We start from the raw sequence: 27,066 nt of genomic DNA, 5'->3' as shown, positions 1-27,066 counted from the left end.
AAATATTTATGAAATAAAAGGAGAAAGAGTGAGTTAAAAACTCACCAGTCACCTTATATGACCTTTTCTGTTTTCAAATATACCAGTAGGGATATCTGGAATGTTTATGGTGGTCTTCTAACTAAAATAGTGATTCTGAAAAACAAGGAGTAGTATTGGCAGACAGGTTTTCGTAAAAGAAAAAGAAAAACTTTGTTTAAAAAAGATTAATCTGGGGATATGTTTAGGACTATGCAAACCCCAGCATGAATTGGAGGGTCAATCAAATGAAGTTTATTCAAATAACATATTCCTGGCTGAGAGGAAGAAGATACAAGAACATTTACATTGCAATATTTTTTGTAGATCCGACTTACTTTTTTCACCTTTCAAAGTACAAAGATTGTCATCACTTTATTTTTAACAATTATATTAAGTAGATGTTAAAGAAAATAATTATATTTTCTTTTTAATAACCATATATTTAGTCTGGACTGCCTGAAGGTTGTATGTTTTTAACTGTTTTATTGTTTAGTATTTGTATTTTTAAGCAGTTCAATCTACCGGAGAGAACAACTATAATTAATTCTTCATCTTCATCATCTTGTTAAATGTAAGATGTGGACTTTATTATTTTAAAAATAATAATCTTATTACATTTACAAATGTACTTGCAAGCACTAGTTCTATTTTATTTTAAAGGTACTTAATTATGACATAGGTTCTATATCATATAAATGCATCCTGACTGAGTCAGTATGCTATGTGTATTTTACAACTAGTAGAGATATGGGAAACCATGCATTGATTTGCAAGGAAGCCACTAAATTAAGAATATAAGATTGCACAGGTAGTATTGGCAGATTCATGACACATATACCCAGAGCTAATTACAAAGCCAACAAAAAATGATGTACTAACTTTGAGATTGGACAGGCAGTTGTTGAGAAAAATATGCCATCTATTTAGAAAGAACTGTTTTTGACTGACACAAAGCAGGCATGTTACTAGAGGATACAAAGCCTAAATAAGAGACAAAAGAAATACAATATTATTTGAATGATGACAAAGGAGACATCTAATTTATCAACAGATCCACAGTAAACATTAGAGATTAGATCCACACTAAACTTTAGAGTTCCATCTCTCTCCTGCCTTATATTAAATGCATCTGCCAATATAAACAATGATTATAGAATTCAGAATTCAAACAATATTTTTAAATAAAAAATAACTCTTACAATTTTTAAAACCTTAATTAATATGTTTTTTGATCATTCTGTATAAAAGTAGGAATATGTTTACAATTAAATAATAAAATACTTCTATCTAGCACTATCCAGAACACTTGAAATGTGGTCTAACATTACGCAGCAATAGAGTGCAGAATGATGTAACATTCTAAGGATAAATTGTAATAAGCTGTAAATTATTGTACCAGTTAGATTTGTTGGATGTTAAGAATCTGCTGTCATGAAGGTATTAGAATTCCCACAGAATAGACCATTTATATAGACTAATGTGGCCCTCTGCTTTAATGGCTAAATTAACAAACACATTCAGGGTAGTGACATAAAAGCAGTTAGAGTTCTTCTTCAAACAGCTGGTATTTTTTTCATCCCATTTTATATAATAATGAACCACTAAATAAATGTTTTTTCTTAGAACTGTATTTAATTTGGCTCTAGTATTGGAAATAGCCTAGAGAAATGGCTTGTCCCTTATAAGGTCACAGAAATTTCTAACTTTCCTACAACACTTCAACTATATTATTTTTAGTTTAAAATATTCTTAAAGTTTCCTTTTCAATTAAAATATTGTAATAAAAAATAAAAGATTCCACAATTCACAGGTCAAGTACAAAGGGAAACGCTAGATGATCCAAAATGCATATTTGGGTAGTTTTTTGTCCAACTTTTTGTCCTCTTCCAAATGTTCTACCTTGCACTTTCAGTTTAATGGGTTTTTTCTTCCCTTTCCCCCTTTTGTTTTGCTTAAAAGCTAGAAAAACAAAGTATGATTTATATGTACTCTGGAGAATGTCCACTACATTCAGTAGGATTTTAACACTCTCAGTATTAAATGAACTATTTAAATCACAATCTTTCATCATTATTATCAAAATCAAATAAAATATGTTATTTTGATCATTGATCTAAAAACCCTTCAAAATACAAATTACAGAACAAAAATAAAATTAGTTGAGGTCAGATGATATCGTATCTTCACTACCACCCAATAATAGAGGTCAATTATCCTTCTTATGCTTAGGTTAGGGTCTCATAATAATAATTTAGTAGAAAACATTTCTGTTTTGCCTGGAAATCACTGGAAGATTGGTGCTCTATGGTACTTATAATATCTTGTGTTCTTCTGATTCTGATGTAAATTGTAAAACTAAATCTACTACTTTTAACTTAAACTGTAAATTGAAATATTATAAAATACCTTTGATTTTCTTAAAGTCCCATTCACTTTCAATTGATCTAGCCAATGGACATGATCTAGTTAGAGAACCACGTGTGTCTAAATCTTTCCAAATGATGTCAGTAAGACTTAAAAGTGTTTACTTTCTTCACATTCAGCAAAATTATTTTCTTACAATGACACGAGTCATTGTAAGAAAATACATTCATATTTGCAAGTTTCATTGATACATTTTAACAACTATTTAAAAAATTGAAGTTAATCTTAGCAATATAAATAACATTTACCACTGCTGCCCAACATTTATTGAGCCATTAATGAATGTAGAAGCTTCTCTCCATCCCTAACCAGGTCCTGTATCTGTACTTAGGATATTAAAGGTATTTATAGAAACCCAATGTTTGGGAATATTAAGCCATAAACGTAATATAATCAAATGAAAGAAGGAAATGCTAAGATCCAGTGCATCATATCTTCATCTCTTCTATAGCTTTTCAAAATGAAATGTCTTACAAAGTATAATTATACTTAGAAACAAGAAAAGAAACTATTATTTTAACAGAAGTCATATTGGCTTGTTTATTAAGGATTACTAACCAGTGAATGCTTCTTTCGTGAAGATAGTTCGAGTGTTGTATCATAGAGACTTTCAACAAAGTTCCTCAGACAGGGAACATTCACTTCATTTTTAACAGCCTGAAGAGGAAGAATAAAATAAAATAAAGTTCTACTTCAGATTTTCTAATATGTACAGCTTGGATACTCATATAGAAGAGAATGCTGCCTACAGACAGTCATCAGATGAACAAGGGAAAATAAATTTAAGCAGAATCAAGGGAAGGCACTGTGGGAATCATAATACTAGCAACTCTGATAGATCTACTATCTGTCCAAGATGAGATAGAAAGATTAAACACAATATAAAGCTTGGGAATTCAAGATCTGAATTTTACCCTCAACCTTGAAGTGAAATCCAGCCCGTTACCATCATCATAACTTAAATAATAATAATCTAACACAACTGTAGATATACTTTTAGCCCCCAACCATTTCTGTTTGCATCCTTTTTTTGGCTACTCTTGTTTTATTCAGAAATTTCTATTGGTACAAAATATTGCTGCCGGTACAGAGCACACTATGCTAATTTTGAAATGTTAACATAGGCTGTTTATTTGTTTCTAGATATACCGAAACATGTCATTTACTACCTTTACAGCTCTTGGGCCCAGGACACTGGCAGAATACTTCTTATTGTAAGATTCCCATCATTTTTTAACATAAACCACCAGAAGCTGCTCTGCCTATTTGCTATTTGGGGTCAAACTTTCACTGTGGAAGCCCCAAGTCAAATTCCCAGTGCAATACAAGAACTGCTGTCCATGCTGGCCCTTAAGATGATTTTAAAACACAAACCTTTCAATTAGCCTACAATTGAAATGGTTTATTTTTAACTTTTTGTTATTAATTTAACTTTGGTAAAAATGCTACTTTAATTCTGCTTTAACATCAAATGATAGTTTTATGTATTTTAACTTATTACTACCTGTTGGATACTATGTGTACTAGCCAGGGCCTTGGTTGATGGGTGATGGGTTAGTAAACAAACAAGAACTTACAGCAGCTACTGGGACAAGAATTTCAACAAACAAGCCTGCCAATGCATGTTTGATATCTTTGTCTTTAACTTCAAGAAAATAATGTGCACATTCCTGGAATAAACAAAAATAGAAAATAAAGTTTCATAAATAAACAAGAATACTTGTATTTTTGACAAAGCTACTACTTTGTTAAATGTGCAGCATTTTTGACTTCATTTTACTTGAGTTTGATTCAAAAGGCAGTGCAAATTTATGAATGTTTAGTCAAAGGAGCTCCCACTATATTTGAGGGTCTTACTCCAAATTAAATACAACAAAATAACGGAGAATAATAATCTACCAAATAGAAAAATATTAAGCAAACATTATGAGCAATCAAATGAAAATAGTTTTTCGGTCATTATGATAGGCCAATTTTATTTTCCAGTTTTCATTACTATATATCCTATGAAATAAAAACCACATGTTCCTGACATTAGTTACTAAACAAGCATTATAAAGGACTGAGGTTCCTTTGTATAAGAAAAGGACAACTTCCTCCTGATATGGAACTTTGCTACCTGCATAAACTGAAGGGAAGCTTCAAAATCTTCCACAGGGTACATTTTAATACGGAAGAATTTCATCCCCATGATTAGACTGATAATGCTTTGAACCATGTAAGGATTCTGCTCCTTATGCCGCAGCTCTTTTAATTCTGCCATAAATTTCTTCTTCACAGCTGGAAATCTAAAAACAGACAAAACAAAAATAAATTATGATTATGCTTGTTTCAAAGTAGATATTTGACAGCAAGATGGATATTTATATTTTTTTATTATGCATTACATTTTATATACTTGTTTTAAATTGTGAGCTACCCAGAGTGGTCTTGGAATTGGATAGTATCTACATTTAAATAAATAAAACCAATTACACAATGTGAAATTTTTGCAATACCAAAGAGTCTACAACTCCCACAAGACTTGTGAAATATGTTATGGCAACTGGAAAAGAAAAGTCACCATCATACCCATAGAAAATGAAGTCTCCAATATTACATCCTAAATCAAATATACACAGTGCAATGTAATGTTTTAGATCTCCCATGGCCATGAAACGCAACTATGAAGTTTTCCTTCTCAAAATTTAGCTTTGTAATGAAAAAGAGGTAAAGTTAGAACATAGGTTTGTATAGTAATTACCAATTCATTGGGGAGGAGAACATTAAAATATAATTAATTATAATAATAATTACATTAATGAGTAGATCATTAATATTCTCCCCAAAAATCTAGACTTATTTAATCAAGGACAATCACTAGGAAACAGTGTTGTCACAACACATTTCTCTTTTCAGTTTCCATTTCAATTATCCTGGGGTGGGGGGGGGGAGAGAAAGAAAATAGAAAGAAAAGAAAAAGTAGGAGGGGGAGGAACCTTTCAAAGAATTAGTTCATCTCTCTGATTGGATCAGCCTACTTCTCCCTTGTAATCCATAAGATAGAATATGCATTATTAAGGGCATTTAAGAAACCTGAAGGCGACTTCACATCAATTCTCATTTTGGCACTCCTGGAAGATTATTCTGAGGAAACACTGCACTTAACTCCTGCTCTTGAGCTTCCAAAGATGGTATCGATGGAAGAAGACTGCAACTTTTAGAATTGTTTAACTAGCTGCAGAAACTACCTTCTGAGATCAGATAGTTCTCTACATCAAAAGCATTTAAAACAATAAAACAAAGCATTTGTGAAGGGAAAGGATCTATTCTTACAAAGGTTGGAAATGTGAATGTGCACATGCATACATACACACAAACTGACTGACACACTAACATACACACAAAGAGAGAAAACTTTCCACTGAAGAATCTGGCTTTCTGTGTAAAAGCTATCTAATATTTTGATTACTTAAATATACTTACTTTGCTTGTGCTAGTACCCCTATTACCTCAGCATAGAGATCTGCAACGATGTGCATATTTCCAGTGTTGGGACCTAGGTACCTGTTTAAAGTTAAGAAAATACAGAATTTTGAAACATTCATAAATAAATGTCACTGTAGGTTTAGCTTCATATGATCAATAATCTTTAGGGATTTCTATCATTTCTGAATGGACACACACACCTAGGCTCAGTTTACACATATTGGGTTTTGATTTTGTGTAGTTGAGTACACAAATGTAGTGGTTTGTGGTGTAGCTGTAAGTCTGAACCTGGCTTAGTATATAAAGAGCATTATCTCCATAGTGTTGAAATGTGGCTTAGTATATAAAGAAAACCCCATTAAAATCTAATTCTACATAATTTCACAAGTCATATAAATAAAAGCAATCTTTATTATGGTCATACACCAGCATAGGGTATGAGTAAGTTATAGAGTCAGTAATAGACATGAAATATTTGATTTGCCAGACAAATCTTGTTATGATTCATCACTATACTAGCAAAAGAGTAAGCCGTCCCTACAATAAAAACTAATTAATTGGAAATAGGGGAAATGGTATGCCTGCATTACAGTATTACATAGGAATTCTCTATTTATCTATTTGTATATTATTATACAAATAGTAAATTTATGAAGGGGCTCTTAAGCTCTTAATATCAAACTTCCCTAAAGGAAGGCAGAACAGTTACTATAATAAAATACAATAGCAGAGTTGGAAGGGACCTTGGAGATCTTCTAGTCCAACCCCCTGCCTAGGCAGGAAACCCTACACTGTTTCAGACAAATGGCTATCCAACATCCAGTTACTGATTGTGCAATTGTGTGTAAAAAGTTTAGAAGTGACTTCTAAAAGGACGCCCTTACTCTCAAAATTTAGACTCCCACATTGTTACCTTATAACTAGATCATATTGCCAGGGGTTAACTACTAAACTTAAGTAAGTTTGGCCTAAATCCTTGAGATTTCATAGCAAAGAAAGAATAAGTCTTACCCTTCTTTGTATTTAAAGTGCTTGAAAGCCAAATTAATAACATCGTGTACCAAACCATCAATTACAGGATGAAGCTGAATCTGAAAAACAAATGAACAGCCAGTTAACAAAATTCATACTTGAGGATGACTAATGGCAAGTATAGCCAATCATTACATGCTTCTGCTTTCTCCTTCAAAAGATAATACTCCTTAATTCTTTTTTAAAAATATTTTTATTCATAAACATTTGGAATACAGTGTATAGTCAGGGTATACCATTTACAAAAAAAAAGAACCAGAGAAAAGACAGTAATAAATATTAACACATGTTCTAATAACAATAGTAATAATATAACTAATTATAACTGAGAATCTTTTCATATTAGCTTATTTACATTTTTGTTAACTATATTGACATGGCTGTAGTTGTAAATTATCTTTATTTTTAATACATACATTCATAATCTTTCTTCCTCTAATTTCTACCTCTTATCTCTAACCAGTCATAAAATGTATTCCATATCAAGTAATATTCTGTGTCTTCTTTATCTTTTATTTTTAAAGTTAGTCTGTCCATTTCAGTGCAATCTAAAAAAATTTGAATTACATCCTCATCTGACTGGGTGTTCCCAATTTTCCAATAATTTGCAAATATAATCCTTGCTACTGTCAGTATATGAAAAACTTAATATGTAATCCCTTTATCATAACCGTCAGGTATTATGTCAAACAGATATATCTGCAATACTCCTTAATTCTGACAGACATGTGGTATGTTGAGTTTTAAGAATTATTGTACAAGTGCTGATAAATGTAAAATAGGAAACACAGCAACAAACTGTAAACTACTAAACAGAATCAGTTTAATTAATTTGCTTTACCTCTTGCTCTCTTACATTTACACATACAGTACATTTTGCTAAAATTATGAAGCTTTCCTTCTAGAAAATGTATTTAGAATTTAAGATATAATTCTTTCTTCCCATTACGTATACAGGAAAAACAGAAAGGTCTTCCTATGACTCAACCTCTTTTAGAAAATGAAGTCTAATCTAGCAGATAAGAGATGGAGAAAAGTGGAAGAATAGAATGAAAGCACACCCTAAACAGTAACCTGTTTCATTCTCTCCTGAATACATCAGAAAACATTATTCTTTCTTTATTTGAAAGGCTTACATACCTTTCCCTAAAAGCGTGACAAACATATACCATTAAAATTAAATATTAAAAATTTCAAAATGACATACCTGTTTCAATACTTCTATTAATACTAACGAAAAAATAAAATCAATAGCAAGATCTCTTCTTTCCATTAAATAGTCTCGTTGCTGCTCATCACTTTAAGAAATGAGAAAACATAATTAAAGTTTCTGGTCATACACAAATGAAGTATAAAATTAAACAGTTTTTAATTAGTCTATTTTGGGGTAAAAACGTCAAAAATTCATCTGACAAGTTTTTAAGGATGTTTCAATATCTACTCCTTTCATTTCCTTTATTATTCCCCAATTTAAGAGATGTAGTTTCTGTTGGTTGGTTCTCTCTCAAATTTATTTCCTTATTAAACTATGTCTAAACCCTCACTATTTCTATACATCTCATATAAAAATACAACCAGTAAGGCAATTGACATAAAACATAGACATCAATATTTACCAGCAGATAAAATGCAGTGGCAATTGAATGTATGTTAAGGATGCATTCCACTAACAGGCTACCACAGTCCAGGATGCAGATAATCTCTCTGAAACAAGCAATTCTAATAGCAATAGCACTTAGACTTATGTATATACTGCTTCACAGTGCTTTACAGTCCTCTCTAATGATGCGAAACATGGCATGATGGTTTAGTCTGCTGGAATAAGCCAAAGTGGGCATCTATGATTGGATTTACATTTCCTTCTATAGCTTATTTCTTCAACTAGGAAGAGCCATCAAACAACTTTGGGACATACACCACCACAGGCGGTGATTGGATTCAAATAATTTAACAACCTTTTCTTTGCCCTAATGACTTCTTCCAACAACCAGTTCACAAAACGTTAACAGAAAGTTAACAACCGGTTCTTCCAAAGTGGTGCGAATTGGCTGAATCCCACCACCAACAGGATTATAGCTCAAAGTGCAGGCCACTGATTTTCAACTTCTGCACTCTTTTTCCACCCTTCTAAGGAAGCATTGGCTCAAGCATTGGTGTTCTCTGTCTATTCTCAACAAAAGAAATTCAACAGGAGTGAAAAGAATTCCACAGTTAGCTTCCTGATGCTTTGATAGGATTGGAGAATGAAAAAGCACCCTTAAACTATTGTCTGAAGCAAATCCTTTAAAGCTAAATTATACACAGAGGCTGGTTTTATTTTTTTTTACAAATAATCACAAAACACAGGTAGCAATCAGTAGTCAAAGTTATCCAGGTGCATACCTTTTGGATTTTGTGCTTGTTCTTGGTCTGTATTCATGAGATTCATCTTCAATGCCATTTTGTCTTTTATACCAATCAAACAAAGTGCGCAGGATAGAAGGTAAACAATACTCTGAAAGGGAGCTCATTGAACTAATTACCTATAGGAAAATGCATAAAAATAAAAACACATTTAGATACAGTATACAAAAAATCTACTGTAATCTTTAGTCAGTTCTCCTTGAGGTGAGTTAGGCTGAGAGAGGATAACTGGCCCAAAATTACCCAGCAGGTTTTCATGGCTAAAGCAGGACTTAAATTCACGTTATCTGGCTTTCTAGCCTGTCATCTTAACCACTAGACCAAACTGACTGGTTTTGTAATATTTTGTTTTGACTGGGACACAGCATGCCTTTAAAATCTGTATGGTGAGAGCTAAAGTTTAAGATTTACCATATATAAGGAAATGACCTATCCAAATCAGCCCTGATTATTTAATGAAGCATTCACACAATTGACTTGGGTATTCCTTTTAGTAACTATCTGAACTGGGGGTGGTTAATTTTTCAACTAGCACATCACTTGTTGGATGACTTTATGAAATAAATGAAGAAAAAGGATATACATGAAGCTGTGATAAAATTCAGTTGTAAAGATTTGCTTTACAAATTTCATACTGAAGTGCTTTTTAAACAAAACTATAGTCTAGAAGATTCTAGAAGAATGTACACATTTTCAACAACTGAATTATAATAACAAAACTGGAAAGTTCAAACCAAAACTATAAAAGGTCAAATCATGCCATGTAATTAAATATTCCCACTCACAAATTACCCTTCCAGCAACTAGTGGTTTAAAGCCAGCCATTAAAAAATATTTGGTCATACAGTATGTCCAATAAATGCAGAATATTAGAATAAATAAATACATAATAAGTGCATTGTCTTAATTTAATTAAGACTATATTTATTAATATTATTTATTTAGTACCTATTCTTCTTTCTTCCAGAAGTTCATAGTAGATACATTTCATTTTCACAGTGAAATATAAGTATAAGATAGGTATAGTTGAGAGAAAGCAAGTAAGCTTAATTAATCAGTAATAAAACCAAATCTTTTTAATGGTCAAAAAATAAGGAGGAGGGTAGCATAAGGAGGGCAAGATACAAAAAAATTAAAAAGCACGAGAATAAAAAATTATATTAAAAAAATTAGACATCAATGTAAAATGTAAACCTAAAAATATTTTTTAAAATCTAAAAATAATCTAAGAGGAAGGACAGGAACAGTAGCTGAGCATAGAACAGGGGTGTCAAACTCGCATCGTCATGGCGGCGTCACGTGACGTTTCATGACTTTTTTCCCCTTCGCTAAACAGGGTGTGGGTGTGGCCAGTGTGAGATGCATCCAACCCTCTGGGCCGCAAATTTGACAGTTCTGGCATAGAGGAACATGGTAAACTAAATATATCACAATGCTTTATCAATTTAAAATCACAAAGTGCTCATTAAAACTCATTTATGGCACAGGTTATCTTCTGACAGATTTTAAGTGCTGCTGTGCACAACCTGGCAATACTGTATGTTCTAGCAGGTTTGATATCTGCAGGCTGCAGGGAAGTATATAATTATTCTACGCACCCTGGGTATTTATGAAATAATGGTGAGTGAGGCTAGTATGAATTCTCTGTAGTAGAAAGAAGCACTAAGAAACATATGTTCTGTTGTTTCCAGAGTCCAGAGGCATTGTCTCCCCAGGTATGGAATCTTCCTGGATCTATATCAAGCATATCTGAGGGGAGGAGAGTTAGCCAATGAACTTCCAAGGCTGACAAAAATTTGAATATGGATTTCCTGATTCTAACTTCCACATCTTAACCAATCTACAGCAAACCCATCCCACTATTTTCAGCAGAATGTGTAGCTGAAGTGAATCTCCTGAAATTTTTGTTTTCTTCACATCTCTAGCCCTTCTCCCATTCAAATGGATCATAAATGCAGTGCTGGATGTTTCCCCATGCAATTTTCCCTAATCAGAATATCTCCAATTATTAATTCTCCCATAATAGGAAAAACATATTTAAGTTTTTCTTTAAATAAAGTAAGTCAATGAAGGAAACAAAATATTGGGATTCCATCTTGGGATTTTATTCGATCTGACTTTGACAATAGCGGTCTCACAATTTGATATCAGTACAGTTTTTTTTCAGCTGCACAAACAAGTCAGTGTCAAATGAACAAGCTAAAATAAAAACGAAGATTGCCAAAATAAATGTCCTTTGGAAGACAGAAAATAAAATGGTATGTCATTCAATCTTAGGCTATATCTAAAGCTTTAATGAAACTGAAATAGTAGTTGTAATTTTTCTCCCCTTTCTTTTTCTTAAACCCTATCCCTAACCAATTTCATTGTATTTATTTTGTACAATAACAATAAAGGCTATATATAAATTCATATTACAGATTTCTTTCCAATTCCTGTGTATTTACGCATCCTTGGTAATGGAATTTTGCAAATACTGAGATTTTTCTCAATAAATGAGGAGTGACCCTTTCTTTCTCTGAATGCCTCACCTCTCATTTGTTCCTGCTTTTCTCACTTGGCAGATCTACAATGTCAGCTGCCTGGTCGGATGTACTTTCAGTGAAGTTCTGAGCTCATATAGATTTTCACCTGATGGTTATAGAGATAACCCATAGGGCCCTTCTATAAGGGAGTTGGCGGGCTGTCAAGTTTGATATACAAATAAATAAATAACTTTTGACACATGATTTTTCATTAATATTCTCCTATTCTTGTCACTGGGTATGTAGTCCCAATGGTCTATTAGTAAGATAATTGTTTTAAAGGTATTATTGATTTGAACAAGCAAAAGCAAGCGTCTCAGCTTGGTTTATTAAGCATAGTATGTATAACTTACAGGTATGCAGCTTCACTTGTTAATGCCTAATTTATTGAACAGTGCTGCCCAATGTAATGTAAACGAAATACACAGTGTCTCCTCAGCTTTTTAACTTTTTTGGTCATTGGTCTTATAAGTCAGGAAGGAAGGGTGGAATTTACAGAGACTGACTCTTAGAATACAGGAAGGGAGGAACGTCTAAGTCAGCATGCTGGTTACTCAACCCCTCCATTTATTGGAAGCACAGCCAGTGTGAGAAGAATTCTAGCTCTGTGTTACTACTGAAAGGGAGTGTGCAGATGTACAAATGGGTCCTTGTTACACAAAATGATCATGTTCTTCCAACTTGAATGAACTACAGAGCATGCAGCTTGAGATACCCACCCTACACAAGCAAACACCCTGCTAGGAGGGCATTGAAAACAGTCTACACAAATATACTTTTCATAATTATTTTGGAAGAATTTGAAAAATAAGTCACCTAGAGTATTTTTGCTCTGACGTAAGTAATAATAAAAAAAGAGTTACTTAACTGTCAAAACAGAATATAAATCACGATATATCTTTATTAATTTTATTATTAGTAGGGATAGGCCATTCATTTTGGAAACCTGCTTCACAAAATGATTGAAGTACACCTCTGAACCATTCCTCAAAACAAAGGGCACCACACTGTTCCTAATTGCTCCATCTTCACAATGATTTCAGAAGTACTCAGACAAAATGGGGTATCCTTTATCTATCTGTTGTGAGCTTTTAACTGGATGTAGTACCTCAATACTTTGCCAATCCTCCAAATGGATTGCACATGCCTAAGAACCAAGCTAGAAATGGCAAGCACAGGCCATAGGCACCTGCAAGATCTTGTTCCTTTCGTAGGTCACACTGCAGCGCCCACAATATGTTGCCCACAGTGCAGACTTCATTTACGAACCTGCAGGGCTCACATCACTATGGCATGATGGTGCTGCTTCGGTCATTGTGGCATGCTTGACCCCAAAAGAAATACCTACTGTACATGTTGTTGCTTATTTAAAACATTAAGATATTATCTCCACATTTCAATCTTCACAATCCTTTTCTACAGCCAACCTATTCTGATTTTTGAGTGGGATTAAAACCCTATTATCCCTCTAGTGATGAGTCCTCTTCCATGTTGTACTAATTAAATCTCATGAGGCTTTTCATATACTTCAGTTGATTCCCTCTGCAACACACCATTCACCACAAAACATTACTGGTACAACTTTGCCAGCAACAGCTGTCTTACATTTTAATGAGACAGGAAAACTTTGATAGCCACTCAACTGTTGCTAAGGTTGTTATAAAACTAATAACACTCTTCAACTTGAACAAGTTGAATAAGATTTGAATCTAAAATTGTTTTTAACCAACATCTGGAATAAAAGTGTGCATCTGTATTGTTATAGAGACAGAGAGAGAAAAGGAGGGAGAAACAAAAAATAAATAAAAGGAGTCAATATGTCAATTTCCGGAACTTTTATGAAATTAATTTTAAACTCAACACCACTGAAAAACATAAGCCACAGATGCCAAATCAACAATAGCTCAGGTAGCTTTCTTATATTGCAGAAGGACTTCTATTTCATCATTTCTTTATATTTATAAACTATGTTATAATTTTTTCACTGCATATAAAAGCACTATAAAAATGTTAAAACAAATAGTCATAAGAAGTAAGCATACCACTTATAAAGGATTTTTTTCTTTTTAAATATAGGTGGACATATTGATATTCTATTTACATTCAAACAGTATATAAAAGATAAAAGTAATGTAATTCAAAAAAGCAACCTATACAAATTTATCTTTGCAGCTATTAGCAGCTATTTACTCAACAAAAAATTAAGAGATATGTCATTTTCTTGTGTGGAAACAATAAGTATAAGTTACTGACTCTAATATTTAATATTCTATCTTTGGCAGAAACAACCCAAACAGGAGTGTCTTATACAGATAGTCCTCAAAGTACAACCACAATTGGGTCTAGAAATTCATGATTAAGTGCTGCAGTCATTAAGTGAGGCATAATATGACCTCATATGATTTATTACAGTTGCTAACCAAATCACCTTGGTTGTTAAGTGAGACATCACATGACCATGACTTGCGACCCTTTCCTGCTGGCTTCCCCATTGACTTCGCTTGTCAGAAGCTGACTGGGAAGGTCCCAGATGGAGATCACATGACTGTAGGGATGCTACAATGGTCATAAGTATAAGAACTGGTCATAATTCTTTTTTTTTTCAACACCATCATAACTTTGAATGATGCTAAATGAATGGTCATATGTCAAGGACTACCTGTAACTGTCTATTACTCTCTGACATCAACTGAGAAGAATTTTTTCCCATTCCTCCATCTAGAATTTTTTCAGCTGTTGATGTTTAAGGAACATTCAAGCACATGCCAGACCATCTTGATGGGTCAAAGTTTGAATTTTGACTTGGCCATTCCAGAACCATCAGGCTATGTTCTCCCCCCCCCCCCCCCCGAGATCCCTTTGTAGATAAGTTAGAATGTTTAGTGTTATTGTCATGTTATAATGTCTACTTTTGGTTGAGCTTCAATTTTCTGACAGGTGGCCTCATATTATCCTCAAGCACCTTCTGCCACAATGAATGATTCATAGTGGCTTCTATGAAAGTTAGCTGCCCAAGTCCTGATGCAGAAAAACAGCTCCAAATCATAACTTTGCAATCACCATGCTTTACAATTAGTATCAAAAAATCTCGTGTGGTGAAAGAAATGGATTGTATTATTAAGCAATATGCAGTAGGAACATATTGAAGTTTTTCAGAGTGAAAAGAGATTTAAATGGGCTAAAACAGAATGCTATTCAGATTTCAGAAAGGTTTAAAGTGAATATTTAAGGTTAAGTATGTTCAGCAAAAGCTGCCAGTTTTTAATGTCTTGATGAATTGACTCTGCAATTGTAGGTTCAGTCTTGCACTTATATTTTCTAACCTACAATGACAGTACAGTATATGCTTTCTTAATAACAAAAACTAAAATAAATGAAGATATCAACAGCCTCAAAGCAGATTAATCAACTTGTAATTCTTCTGCTTTAGTCATATAAGTAACGATGGAACTATAGTGCAGACATCAAAAGGAGATATAACTTACTTGTCTCTAATATAACTTACTTGATCAAACTGTGGATCTTCTCCATGTTGCAGAGATTTGCTCAATGGTTTTTCCTATAATAAAATATATGAGATATATTATTTATCATTGTAAAATGTTATTCAGCTTCTGTTATATAGCCATTTTATGTCAAGTATTCGTGAAGTCAATACAATTGAAAATGTTTTTTCAGGATTCTGTACACAACATCAAATATAAAAACATATAATAAATTTCCCACTAAAATTTATAAACTATCTTGCGACCATAGCCAGAAACCTGTCTTCTTTGCTAGCATTTACCATATTTTTCGGAGTATAAGACACACCGGAGTATAAGACGCAAATTGAAGAGGCAAATTTAAAAAAAAGTAGATAGGTAGATAGAGGGAGACAGGGAGAGAAAGAGAGAGGAATACAGTAGGTAGGGAGGGAGAGAGAGAGTAGTTAGGTAGATAGGTAGATAAAGGGATAGAGAGAGAGAGAGAGAGAAAAAGAGAGAGAGAGGGTAGGTAGGAAGGTAGAGGGATAGAGAGAGAGAAAGAGAGAGAGAGAAATACAGTAGATAGGTAGGGGGAGAGAGAGAGAGAGAGAGAGAGAGAGTAGGTAGGTTGAGGGTGAGAGAGAGAGAGAGAGAGAAATACAGTAGGTAGGTAGGGAGAGAGAAAGTTAGCTAAGTAGCTAGGTAGGTAGAGGGATAGAGAGAGAGAAATAGAGAGAGAGAGAAATACAGTAGATAGGTAGGTGTTTCTGCTGGCACAGCACTTGATCAATGTAATTCTCATCAATCAGTTAAAGAGCTTTCGAAAAGGGGGGGAAAAGTTTTTGCACTCTGCAAACCTCCCCAAAATGGTCCTTTTTTTCACGAAAACGGGCCCTTTTTTCCAAACAAAGGCATGAATAGCCTTGGAGGGGCTTGCAGAGTGTTCCTGGGGGGTGGGGGTGTCAAAAATGAGCAAACAATGGCCCATTTTTCGTGAAAAGGGGCCAGTTTTTTTGTCAAAAAAATGTATGCATAGCTTTATGGAGGCTTATAGAGTGCTGCTGGGGACTGGGGGGCAAAAAGCCAGCCCATTTTTGCTCATTTTTGCCCTCCCCAGCCCCCAGGAGCTCTCTGAAAGCCTCCATAAGGGTATGCACGGCCATTTTGGTGAAAGGGGAGAGGCGTCGGGAGGCAAAAAATGCTGCATTTGGTGCACCCAGATTTTCAACCTCATTTTTGAGGAAAAAAGGTGCGTCTTTTACTCCGAAAAATACGGTAGTTACAGATCCAGGCTGACAAAACTTCTCTAAGTACTGAATCCTAATTTGTTACTTCATTTACATAGCTCACACTGTGCATATTATTTGAAAAATTTTAATTAGCAATCCTCAACTGACAATCATTTGTTCAGTGACCGTTTGCTGCTATCGTGATGGTGGACAAAGGGAAATACAGTCAATGCAACGCAATATGGTCACATGATCAAAATTTATCCTGCAGTTACAATGTAGGGGCACTTCAATTCCCTTCACCTACCTATCTCTCACCACTTATCTCTACCCCTATTGGCTCTAGCAGCCCTAACTAACCTTTGCTGTTTTTTTGCTCCTGTTGCTTACCAAGCATGCCTGCCCTCCCCTTCATGAGGCAGCTGCTAACCACATGAGACTTTCTTCCCAAGATTGTGCATGGTGGTTTCCTTCTTCTCAAGATAAACCAGTGGGGGCAATTGAAGGTAGTCCCTACATGGTAATCATCCTACCATGGCTTGGGGCTGGGATGGAACAAGCCTAAAACGGCTTGGATTGGAATGGGTCCTCAGCTGACAACCGGTGGAATTTGGTTAACAATGGCAATGGGGATTACCATCACTAAGTGATGTGGCACATGACACTGCAATTTACATCTGCATTGCTCAGTGATGGAAATTCCAGTCCCATTTACCATCACTTGAAGAACTATTATAGTCATAAGCTATTGCCAGAATAATGGAAGGATGGGGTGGAGAAGTCAGTGGGTTTTATCTTGCAGCAATCACAGGGAAGGGAAGATTAATTTATACCCTATATATAATGTTCTAACTAGATGTATTTTGCTCTGAATGTTTTACAACAAAATTTAAAATCTAGGGAAGGGAGAAACTATTTATTGCTTTACATTGTTTTTCTTGATTGTTCCAGTCTTGGATTTGTATATTCATCATGCAAACTGCTGGCATCAGTACAATATATATCTGTAAAATCTAGAAGACATTCTAGAAGACTGTCAGACTAATTATAATTACCCTTTTTAAAATTAGTGTCCTAAGTTACAACAGTCATCCTTTGTAAGATTGTAGGAAATAACCTTGAATGCATTAGGAGACAGACAAAAGTATTTTTAGTTCTTAAACCAGATTTCTCAGATTTCATCTGTTTTTCTTATCTTACACAGCCTCCTTTTGATGTCCTAGCACTAACAAATCCCTTGTTCTTTTGGAGTTTCTGTATCTGGGGCATGTTTCCTGTTTTAGCTTACCTTTGTATCTTTCCAAGCCTACTCCAAATATATGTTGTATTTACTCAGTAATTTCATTCCGATCACCTTACCCTATTGTTAATTATTTAGTTCTTCTTCATACTCTAGCGGTTTGACCAGTCTGAATTTCACAGTGAAGCTGTGAAAATACACTATGCCCAATTGTCAAATATGTTGTTAGTATGGACAAGCAATGGGTCACCTTGAAAAGGGCTGCTTTTTTATTTTGAAGATTTTCTTCCAAGCAATTCAACTGACAAATTAAAGGGGAACAAATGATGATTATCACTAAGAGCATTAAGGTTAGGATGGAAGGTATCAGGGTGGAGAAATTGCAACCTGGGGATTACCTATAACATCCAGCCTGTATCTTAAAAACATCAGCCACACCTTGGTGGATTGGATTCCAGCCCATTTAATCTAGCAGACTTTTCTTAAAGAGGCCAACTAACTACACATGGAGGTCCACTCATCTCCCAGTAGATGCCTTTAGAGGTATCACACCCTATTGCTTCCACAGCATCCCTGGGGCCCTTCCAAAGCACTTTCCTGATACCCTGGCTACCAGAAACAAAGGATAATAAAGTTCCAGGGATAAACAGAATGGAAGCAGACAAAAATTCTGGCCTTCTCGAAATTATGTCGCTGAATTCTTGTTCTGCTCTCTATGCAATCAACTTTTGCACATTAAAGTTATTTTATGGCATTTTGCAGGACTAACAAAAAGTTGAACCACGCTCAGTTATGCCTCAAGACATGGCAGATGGAAAAGCATGATTGTTCCATGCTAAGGAAATGAAGAAGAAAGGCTCACAGATGGAAATAGATTAAAAAGGTATAGTTTTAGCTAGGAAAAACCAAGCAGCTTCACAAGTCAGCATAAAGGAATAGATGCACTTTCATAACCTAATGGCTCTTTGCACTATTTAGAACTAATCAGAACAGGCACAACTAGGAACAATTGCTCTACTGAAGCAGAACTAAAGATAGCTTCCAGGTTTTGAAGAAGCCTAAAATGCAAAATGAGGAGATTAAGAGGAGAAATCATTGTTGTCAGCCCTCGACACAAAGTACTTTAAGACTTCAAACTACAAATTGGTTCCAGAGAAAGACCACAGCGGAACTTTAAAATAATGAAATGCAAATATAACATTTCCAGAAATGAATTACAAGCTATGGTACAATATCTTTGTATGGTTTTCTACCTTCCTGAAAAAAGGAAAAATGTTTTAGAAATGAAATCTTAAAAAAAAATAAAGGAAAAAGAAAAAAGAAAAAAAAAAGATTCTCTTTCAAAACTTTAAGAAGAAGGGGAAAAAATCCAAGTCATTATCCAGCACTATTTTCTCTAAATAAACTATTACTAGCCAAGCGGCAGATTGCTCACAAAGATTTACAAAAAGGATATGGACCATGACCCCAGTTACTTGAATAGTCAGTCCTGTGCCAATTAGTTATTATAGTGGAAATGGCTTCCTGGGAACATGAAAATTTATCTCTCTGTTCAACTCAGAGAAAGGTCAGCCACAGAAGAGCAATCTGCCTGCCTGCACATGCTTTCTGGATTCATTTGATGAACGGGAAGGGAAATGATGCCGATTGCCAGGAACACAGCAGAGGTCTCACTGGGTAACAACAGAGAAAGGGCTGGTTCTGTGCCAGGAAGGCTGATAGATGATCATGCTGGTTGCACAAGGACAAGAAGAGAAGATGGTAGAAAATCAAAGATGGGTTATGCAAGTGATCTATAGTATAGACACAAAGATAATATTTGGCAGCAGCAGTCATGAGAAGAAAACATCAAATAAACGTTACTCATAGGTGTATTGGGTTTATTTACTTTGGGATCCAGCACTTTATTGCATTTCTTTTATATGCTTTTCTCCCTAAATATAGTCACTGATTCTCTGTCCTCCCATTTTAGCAAAACTAATTTTTTTATGGAAATTAATCTCTTCTACGAAATTGCTGCACAGAGATTTCTCAAGTCTCTATTTGGCTACTTACAGTATTTGCAAAAATAACATTCTTCACTCCACCCAAATGTGTCTATTGCAATTTACTCACTATCTTTCATATTGGTAAGCTAAATACAGAGCCAAAATCTACAGCCACTAAATTTAGTATAAAAGGGATTTATTCATTTTCAATGATTCACTGTATTTTGGACTGAAGCATCTGTTACATAAGAACCAAAGACCTCAAAATAAACATATTCCTGTTTTAATAAACAATGTCCCATTAAAGCCTCATTTTCATATCCTGAACTTTCATCAGAGGAATATACAATGCATTTAAAAACAAGAGATACCATCTAGTTATTTCACAAAATATATTTTTAAAAAAATTAAAACTGAAAAGGTTTCAAGGTCATAATTATTTCTCTTCATCATAATATTTTTAAAAGTCATAATAATTACAGTTTGTGGCAATAGAGAAAAATTATGGCATCCCCAAAAGATAATGCCATGTTTTTAAACTGGTATGGTAAATTTCAAATTAAAGTGTGAATTTCTTCTTGGTTCACAAATATTCTTCCAATTATTCTTTTTTTTTAGCTTGTAGAATTGAGTACAGGTAGTCCTCAAGTTATGACCATAATTGAGCCCAAACTTTATGTTGCTAAGTGAAACATTTAAGTGAGTTTTGCCCCATTTTACTACTTTTCTTGCCACAGTTAAGTGAATAATTGCATTTGCTAAGTTAATAACAGGGTTGCTAAGTGAATGTTATTGGTTTTGCTTGTCGAAAGGTCACAAAAGATGATCACATGATGCTAGGACACTGCAAGCGTCATAAATATGAAACCAATTGCCAAGCATCCGAATTTTGATAATGTGACCATCAGGATGCTGCAATGATCCCGAGTGTGAAAAATGGTCATAAGTCACTTTTTTTCAGTGCCATTGTAACTTTGAACAGTCACTAAATGCACTGTTATAATTCAAGGACTACCTGTATTACGACTTAATGTAAGCACTTGCTTTATCATTGATGTTTATAGTTATATGCATATATAAAATTAACTGTTGACCATATTCTTCTCAGGCTTCGAATAGTATGAAGTGCAGTTAACAATCACTAAAGTCATTTATAGCTGCATATCAGAGGTGGTATTAAGCAGTTTCTGACCAGTTCTGGAGAATCGATAGCGGAAATTTTGAGTAATTCGGAGAACCGGTAAATACCACCTCTGGCTGGCCCCACCCCAATCTATTCTCTGCCTCCCGAGTCCCAGCTGATCTGGAGGAAATGCGGATTTTGCAGTAACATTCATCTGGAGTGGGGTGGGAATGGAGATTTTACAGTATCCTTCCCCTGCCACGCCCACCAAGCCATGCCCATGGGACCGGTAGTAAAAAAAATTAAATCCCATCACTGCTGCATATATATGCATATGGTCTATAATCAAAACATGAGGACACTCACATTCTTTTGCAATTGTTTACCAACTGATTGCTACAAACTCATTGATAGGCTGAGAACCTCAAGATACAGTGAAACTATAACAATCCCAGCACGGGGGTATTGTTTTCCTTAGATCTATATTCTACTCCTTCTCTAAGAGTTCACCCTGATATTCTTATTGAGTTAAGAAATACGTGGTGTTCTAATTTATCCTTTCAGTCGAAAGAAGAGGACCAGGAAAAGGAAACATTAATATTATCTACGGAAATGTTGCAGACAAAAGAGAGATGATTACCGGAACTCTGATCTGAACAATCTGGATGACGGTCTATTAACAAAGGTTTGCAAAGCATGCACTGGCATGTCTGCAGGAAGCAATTGACCCAGAGTTACTCAAGAGAATAATTAATTTCCACAAAATATATGAACAAGATAGAAGACATCTGTTCCATCACACATATATCAATACATATAATCATAAATAAAAATGCAAATGAAAAATGCAAATAAAAATAACCAAATCAAATATTTATATTAGATAATATAATCATAGCAAAATGTAATAGATTAGCTGCATGGCATATCACACCTCTTTGATTAAAAGCTGCTTCTGCCCCCAGGAAAAAAAATCTACTATCAGAACAGAAGGAAATTCCTAGACAGGTGCTCAGATGTCTCTTCCTTCCTGGAGGGAGGGGGCCCTTGTGGACATGCCAGAATGGGGAATAGAGATGTCATCTTTTTAAGTTGACTGCTATTATTCCCAGTAAGAAAAGTTCTAATTTCAATTGAATGTTGATCTTTAAAATTCTTTATATCATTATATGTATTTGAACCTACAAATATTCCATTATTAAATAGATGCAGAATTTGAATACAAGTAATGAAGATGTAACAATGGGAATTTAAATTTACTCTAAATATTATATTCACAGAAAATGGGTGTAAGATATTTTACCAATGGCATTATCATTGCAGTTTTGATTGCTAAAGTTGATAATTCATTTTCTAAAAATTGTTCCAACTATAATGAATAGATCAGATATTTTTTTCATATACGGAAAATGATTCATACTAGAATGAAATAAATTTAAAAAGTCAAATGTCCATTTCAACCTGCAATATTTTATTGCATTTTATTAAGCCATATCTTCTAAGTAAATTGAATTACTTTTGTTTACTGCAAGGATATTGTGTGCTTCTTATTGAAAAGGTCATCAGACTGTCTCCTTGGAAAAATGATTAACCAAATAGTGGGAGTACATTTCAATGTCCAAAATAACTCTGTACCTTACTAGTAAACAGAAACAGAATTTTATGCCAACTTATTTGTGACTCAACCAAGGTTTGGGTTTTCAATGTTTAGAGTTCACATTTTAGTTTTATGGGACATTTAAATCAGAATAACTTTCCAGTTTTGCCTTTGTGATTCATTCTGTGTTGAGCATGGTTCTTGATATGTATCCTTGCTTAGAACTTTGATTTTTAGTTTCCTTTATAAATTCATTTGTTCATAATTGATTAATGATATACTGGAAAATTATAACTTCCTAGATATTTAGATTCTTCATTTATTTATCCATTACTTATTTTCTTTATTTTTAAAAAATTGTTATTGTTTGCGTATTTTCTATGGCATGTTTAATAAAAAAATAATATAAAGGAAGGAAATGCCCAAAATGTAGATAAGTATTCTAATTTGAAAATATTAGGCTAAAGCAAGATGCAGGAACATTTTTGGCAACCCCTTTTAAACCACAGAAATCTGCTAATACTAATAAAAATAAATAAATAATATATAGAAGACACAATTTCCATCCTAGAAATCATAAGTGCCAGGTATTCATATGGGACCAGTCCAATGACAAAATTCTAAAGAATTCTGAGAAATTAAGAGAAATAAAAATATATTTATGCAATTATTAACCAATTAAAACACTGCTTTACGTATTTTTTCCACATGTAAGAAATAAATTGGGTGGCAATTCATGTAAAATTTTCAACTTAACGAATGGGATGTTTTAGGGCTGCCAGGATTTAAAGTATTACAGGGCACTGCGTCTTCAAAAATATGGAAACTGCAATTAATTGATATTAGAGCAGCAAGATTATTAAACTGGGAAAGGCTGTTTTTTGTTGGCTGTACCACTTTCCAATGCATTTCCAAACCCAAATTCAAATGCTGATTTTACCTTCAACATCTTACATGGGATCTAGTTATATGAAAGATGCTTTCTTCCATTTGTACCTATCTGAAATTTTGATCTACAGACACCAGGCTTTGAGTACATAAACAAATTAACCACAAGGTAGACAACCTTTCTGAAAGTGATATTCTGGTATGGAAAAGTTCTAAGACTGAAGCTGTTTTTAGAAGTATGCAGAATTATCTGAAGCGGGAAAAGTACTTTGGATCTGCGTAGGCATGCATAGCTACTGCATCTGTCAACAGACTGATAAAGAAGCTGTGTCTTTTCCTCAGATTGCATTGTAGCTCTGTGGTTCCAGGAAAATATATGCTTGCGCTAAGGCGGCAGCAGTAGCTGAGCTACCTGTGGCTTCGGCAGCACCTAAAGTGCCCTTCATCTTGACTTGGTTTAATAAGAAAAGGTATATTCTGTGGTGATGTTTTATGGACATTTGAACTAAGTACATATTCCAGACTGTGGTTATGGTAGAGAGCCTTAAATGTAATCTGCAAACGATGCCCACTTAAATTATGGCTATGCATGTCATTTGAACAAATGTGAAGTCCTCTACAAGCAAATGAACAGAGATGGTGAAAAATAGAACCCTTCCTGCAACAGAATACAACAAGAGTGGCACAGTGGATAGAATGTTGTATTGCTGGCTAATTCTGCTCACTGCCTGGAGTTCGATCCTGACTTGCTCAAGGTTGGCTCAGTCTTCTATCCTTCTGAGGTGGATAAAATTAGGATCCAGATTGTTGGGAGGGGGGCAATCTGTAAATTGCTTATAGAGTGCTGTAAAGCAGTATAAAGCAGTATATGAATCCGAGTGCTAAGTGCTATTATTTCAATTTTCAACCCTGCATGCATTACTGTATTCCTTTGTTGAAATAAAGGTGCTCAAAGAATTAACTTTCCCTTCACAATGTTTGCAGTGATACACCTGTAGCAGTTCATGGAAAATGGCATCATGAATAAATATTTTATAAGACAATACAACTGTTATATAAAGAATCAGATATTAAATAGAAAAATCTAGGTATTTCTGTCTCAGCTAGTTTGCTCTGACTAATCTCAAAAAGTCAGACTGCTTAGTGTTTGGAAGGATAACAGAACAGAATGACAGAGTTGGTAGGTCTTGAAGGTCTTCTAGTCCAACCTCCTGCTCAAGCAGGAAATTCTATACCATCAGGAGAACTAGACCAATAGATCTGATTGAAAACTGAAAAAAACATCTTAAACAAAAGCAGTGGGCAAAATAGGTTTGTACTGTCACAAAGAAAATTACATGGATTTGTCAATTTGCTCACCAAGAATTGAGGTTCATTCAAGCAAGAATTTACTAAATATTTCTTTCTCACACACACACCTTCATTTTAATGTTATCATCAAGTACTTCTAAAGAATAATGTTTTTGCTTAAACTCTGACCAACAACCGAAATCCTAATCTCATTATTTAATTCTCTCAAAATCAAATATTTAGTGATAAGTATATGTAAGTATATTCTTTTCATTTGAAATAAATAGACATTTAACATTTCACTGGTTTTCATTCAATGCATCTGTTAAGACAATAGTATGTTTGTAAAGGTCAAACAAGCTACTCATCTTGTTCTAGTGATGTGGGCCTAATTCAAATATAGAAAAGTTGAATTAACTGTAGTGATGGAGCAATTTGTTCTATTGTTCTAAAATATTCTCCATTTTTCATTTTGACTCTATTCTCTGTGGAAAAATACAAGTCTGAAAGAAATACATTTTAAAATCTTCAGGAATGAAAAGCGTTTTGCTCCCTAAAGTCCTCAGTAAAACAGTCACCTTTCCCATAGAATATAGTATATGAAAAGTGCCTAAAGGCTCACAATCATGTTAGAGCCTGTACTATATCAGATAGGGTACCTCCAAATTATTACAAAATTATTCATTTCTCTCTAATAGATTAATAGATGTTGATAGTCTATACAGTCAAAGAGACACAATGGCACAATGAAAAAGTTGTGTGAACTATGTCATTGGACCATGAAAATGCTGATCAAAACTCATTGATATATATATTTTTTTTTGCAGGAGGATGAATACAGAATAGACACTTCCATTATTTTTTAAGTGTTATTTTAAAGGTATCTCACAAGCACAGTTATAAGCTAGCTATTCTTTGGAAAATATAATTCTGCTTTGCTACCTTATTGTCATGGAATAGGCTTGAATTAAATCTCATACCTGAACCTGGTCACTCTGACTTTTGTTTTCTACCAATGTTATTTCATATATTTCATTTCCTGAAGCTCCTCAACGAATCAATAATTTCTACATGATCAGCAATCAGGAAAAAGTCATTCAATAAGAGCAACCATATTGAGAACCTTGGTTGTCTAACAAGGCATTTTACAGAGTTGTCCACAAGATGACTGGGAAAACATAGTGTCATCTGGAAACCCTATGGACCCATTAAGAGCCACTGTAACACTACAGACTTTGCTGGCTTCGGTTAGATTCATCACTATAAGAAAGTGGTCTGTCTACAACAAGGGATTTGTGGAAAAGTCCATAAGAACCAAGTAACATTTTCTGTGCTCCAACATAAAGGCCAGATACTGTATATAAATCAGGTTAGTGATGTCCAAGACCATTGTTATCATGGCAGCCAGAAATGTTTGAACCCAGAAAGAGGAAGCAGAAATTTCTCCAAGTCAGCAGCCTGGGTGAATTAACATCCAGTATAGTAATGACATCAAGAGGCTTGATAATAAAAGAATGGTAAAATAGCAATACCCTCTACTTCACCCAAAAGCTAACCTCACAAATATCAGTCAAATAAGTGAAGCAATGTTTCTCGTAACACCCATAGTGTGCCAATATGTTACTGTCACTTCTCTCCCCTTGCCCCAAGAGCTGACAGAACACACATAACCTGGTCAAAGAGATTTCAGTTACAGGCATTCTTTCCCCCTTTGTCAAGCAGCTCTTGGTGATACATGTAAGGTTTGTCCTGTTATCTACAACTGACCATGGATGGTGCTAAATATATTATAGGCAAACTTGGCATTCAAAAGAATAATCCTGAACCCAGTCTGATGCAATGACCCAAATGCCTGGGTTGTTAAATCTTGCTAATCATTTTTATCAATGTATTAGAGCAGGTGTGTCAAACTCAAGGCCCGTGGGCCAGATATGGCCCGTGGGGTGCTTAAATCTGGCCCACGGGGCGGGCCTGGAAATTGCAAAGGACCGGCCCATGGTGCCTCTGGCAGCTGAAATGGGACATATGGGGGTGTGTGAGGCCCCCTGCACCCTGTTTTGGCTGGCAAGGTTCTGCAGGCAGCCATTCAGGCCAAAAACATGGGGGGGGGCTCATGCTCCATTTTGGCTGCCAGAGGTACTGCAGAAGAGACGTCTGTCCCGTCTTTCCCCCGGCTGGCTCGCAGAGAACTAGAATGCTGATCCGGCCCTGGAAGGAATCCAGTTTGACACCCCTGTATTAGAGTTATATTCCCCTTATCCGCAAAGGTGGGTAAATACATTTCATACATATTTCTTATCTTAGTGGAGTTGCTATTTTACAGGTCCTTAAATCCCCCAAAGAGTAAAACAGTCATATTCCATTGGTTCAA

At 34.7% G+C, this 27,066-nt stretch overlaps 1 protein-coding gene across 7 annotated transcripts in view; it reads right to left on the bottom strand.

Annotated features, from left to right (window-relative positions):
• Window positions 1-27,066, bottom strand: part of FRY (FRY microtubule binding protein) — a 213,096-nt gene that overhangs the window by 105,953 nt on the left and 80,077 nt on the right. For all 7 annotated transcript variants that reach the window (XM_081951786.1, XM_081951780.1, XM_081951782.1 and 4 more), the window contains 9 exons: window positions 15,379-15,432; window positions 9,328-9,467; window positions 8,153-8,243; window positions 6,925-7,004; window positions 5,911-5,991; window positions 4,565-4,733; window positions 4,023-4,115; window positions 3,004-3,102; window positions 901-1,002 (listed from right to left, as the gene is read on the bottom strand). In XM_081951786.1, the coding sequence (XP_081807912.1) occupies window positions 901-1,002; window positions 3,004-3,102; window positions 4,023-4,115; window positions 4,565-4,733; window positions 5,911-5,991; window positions 6,925-7,004; window positions 8,153-8,243; window positions 9,328-9,467; window positions 15,379-15,432 (909 nt within the window). The remainder of the gene's footprint in view (window positions 1-900; window positions 1,003-3,003; window positions 3,103-4,022; window positions 4,116-4,564; window positions 4,734-5,910; window positions 5,992-6,924; window positions 7,005-8,152; window positions 8,244-9,327; window positions 9,468-15,378; window positions 15,433-27,066) is intronic.

Source organism: Natrix helvetica (assembly GCF_964273705.1).
Source record: "Natrix helvetica genome assembly, chromosome: 4".
In the NCBI taxonomy this organism is placed as follows: Eukaryota; Metazoa; Chordata; class Lepidosauria; order Squamata; family Natricidae; genus Natrix; species Natrix helvetica.
Note: the sequence above shows the minus strand (reverse complement) of the source record. Positions and strands in the feature narration are given on the sequence as shown.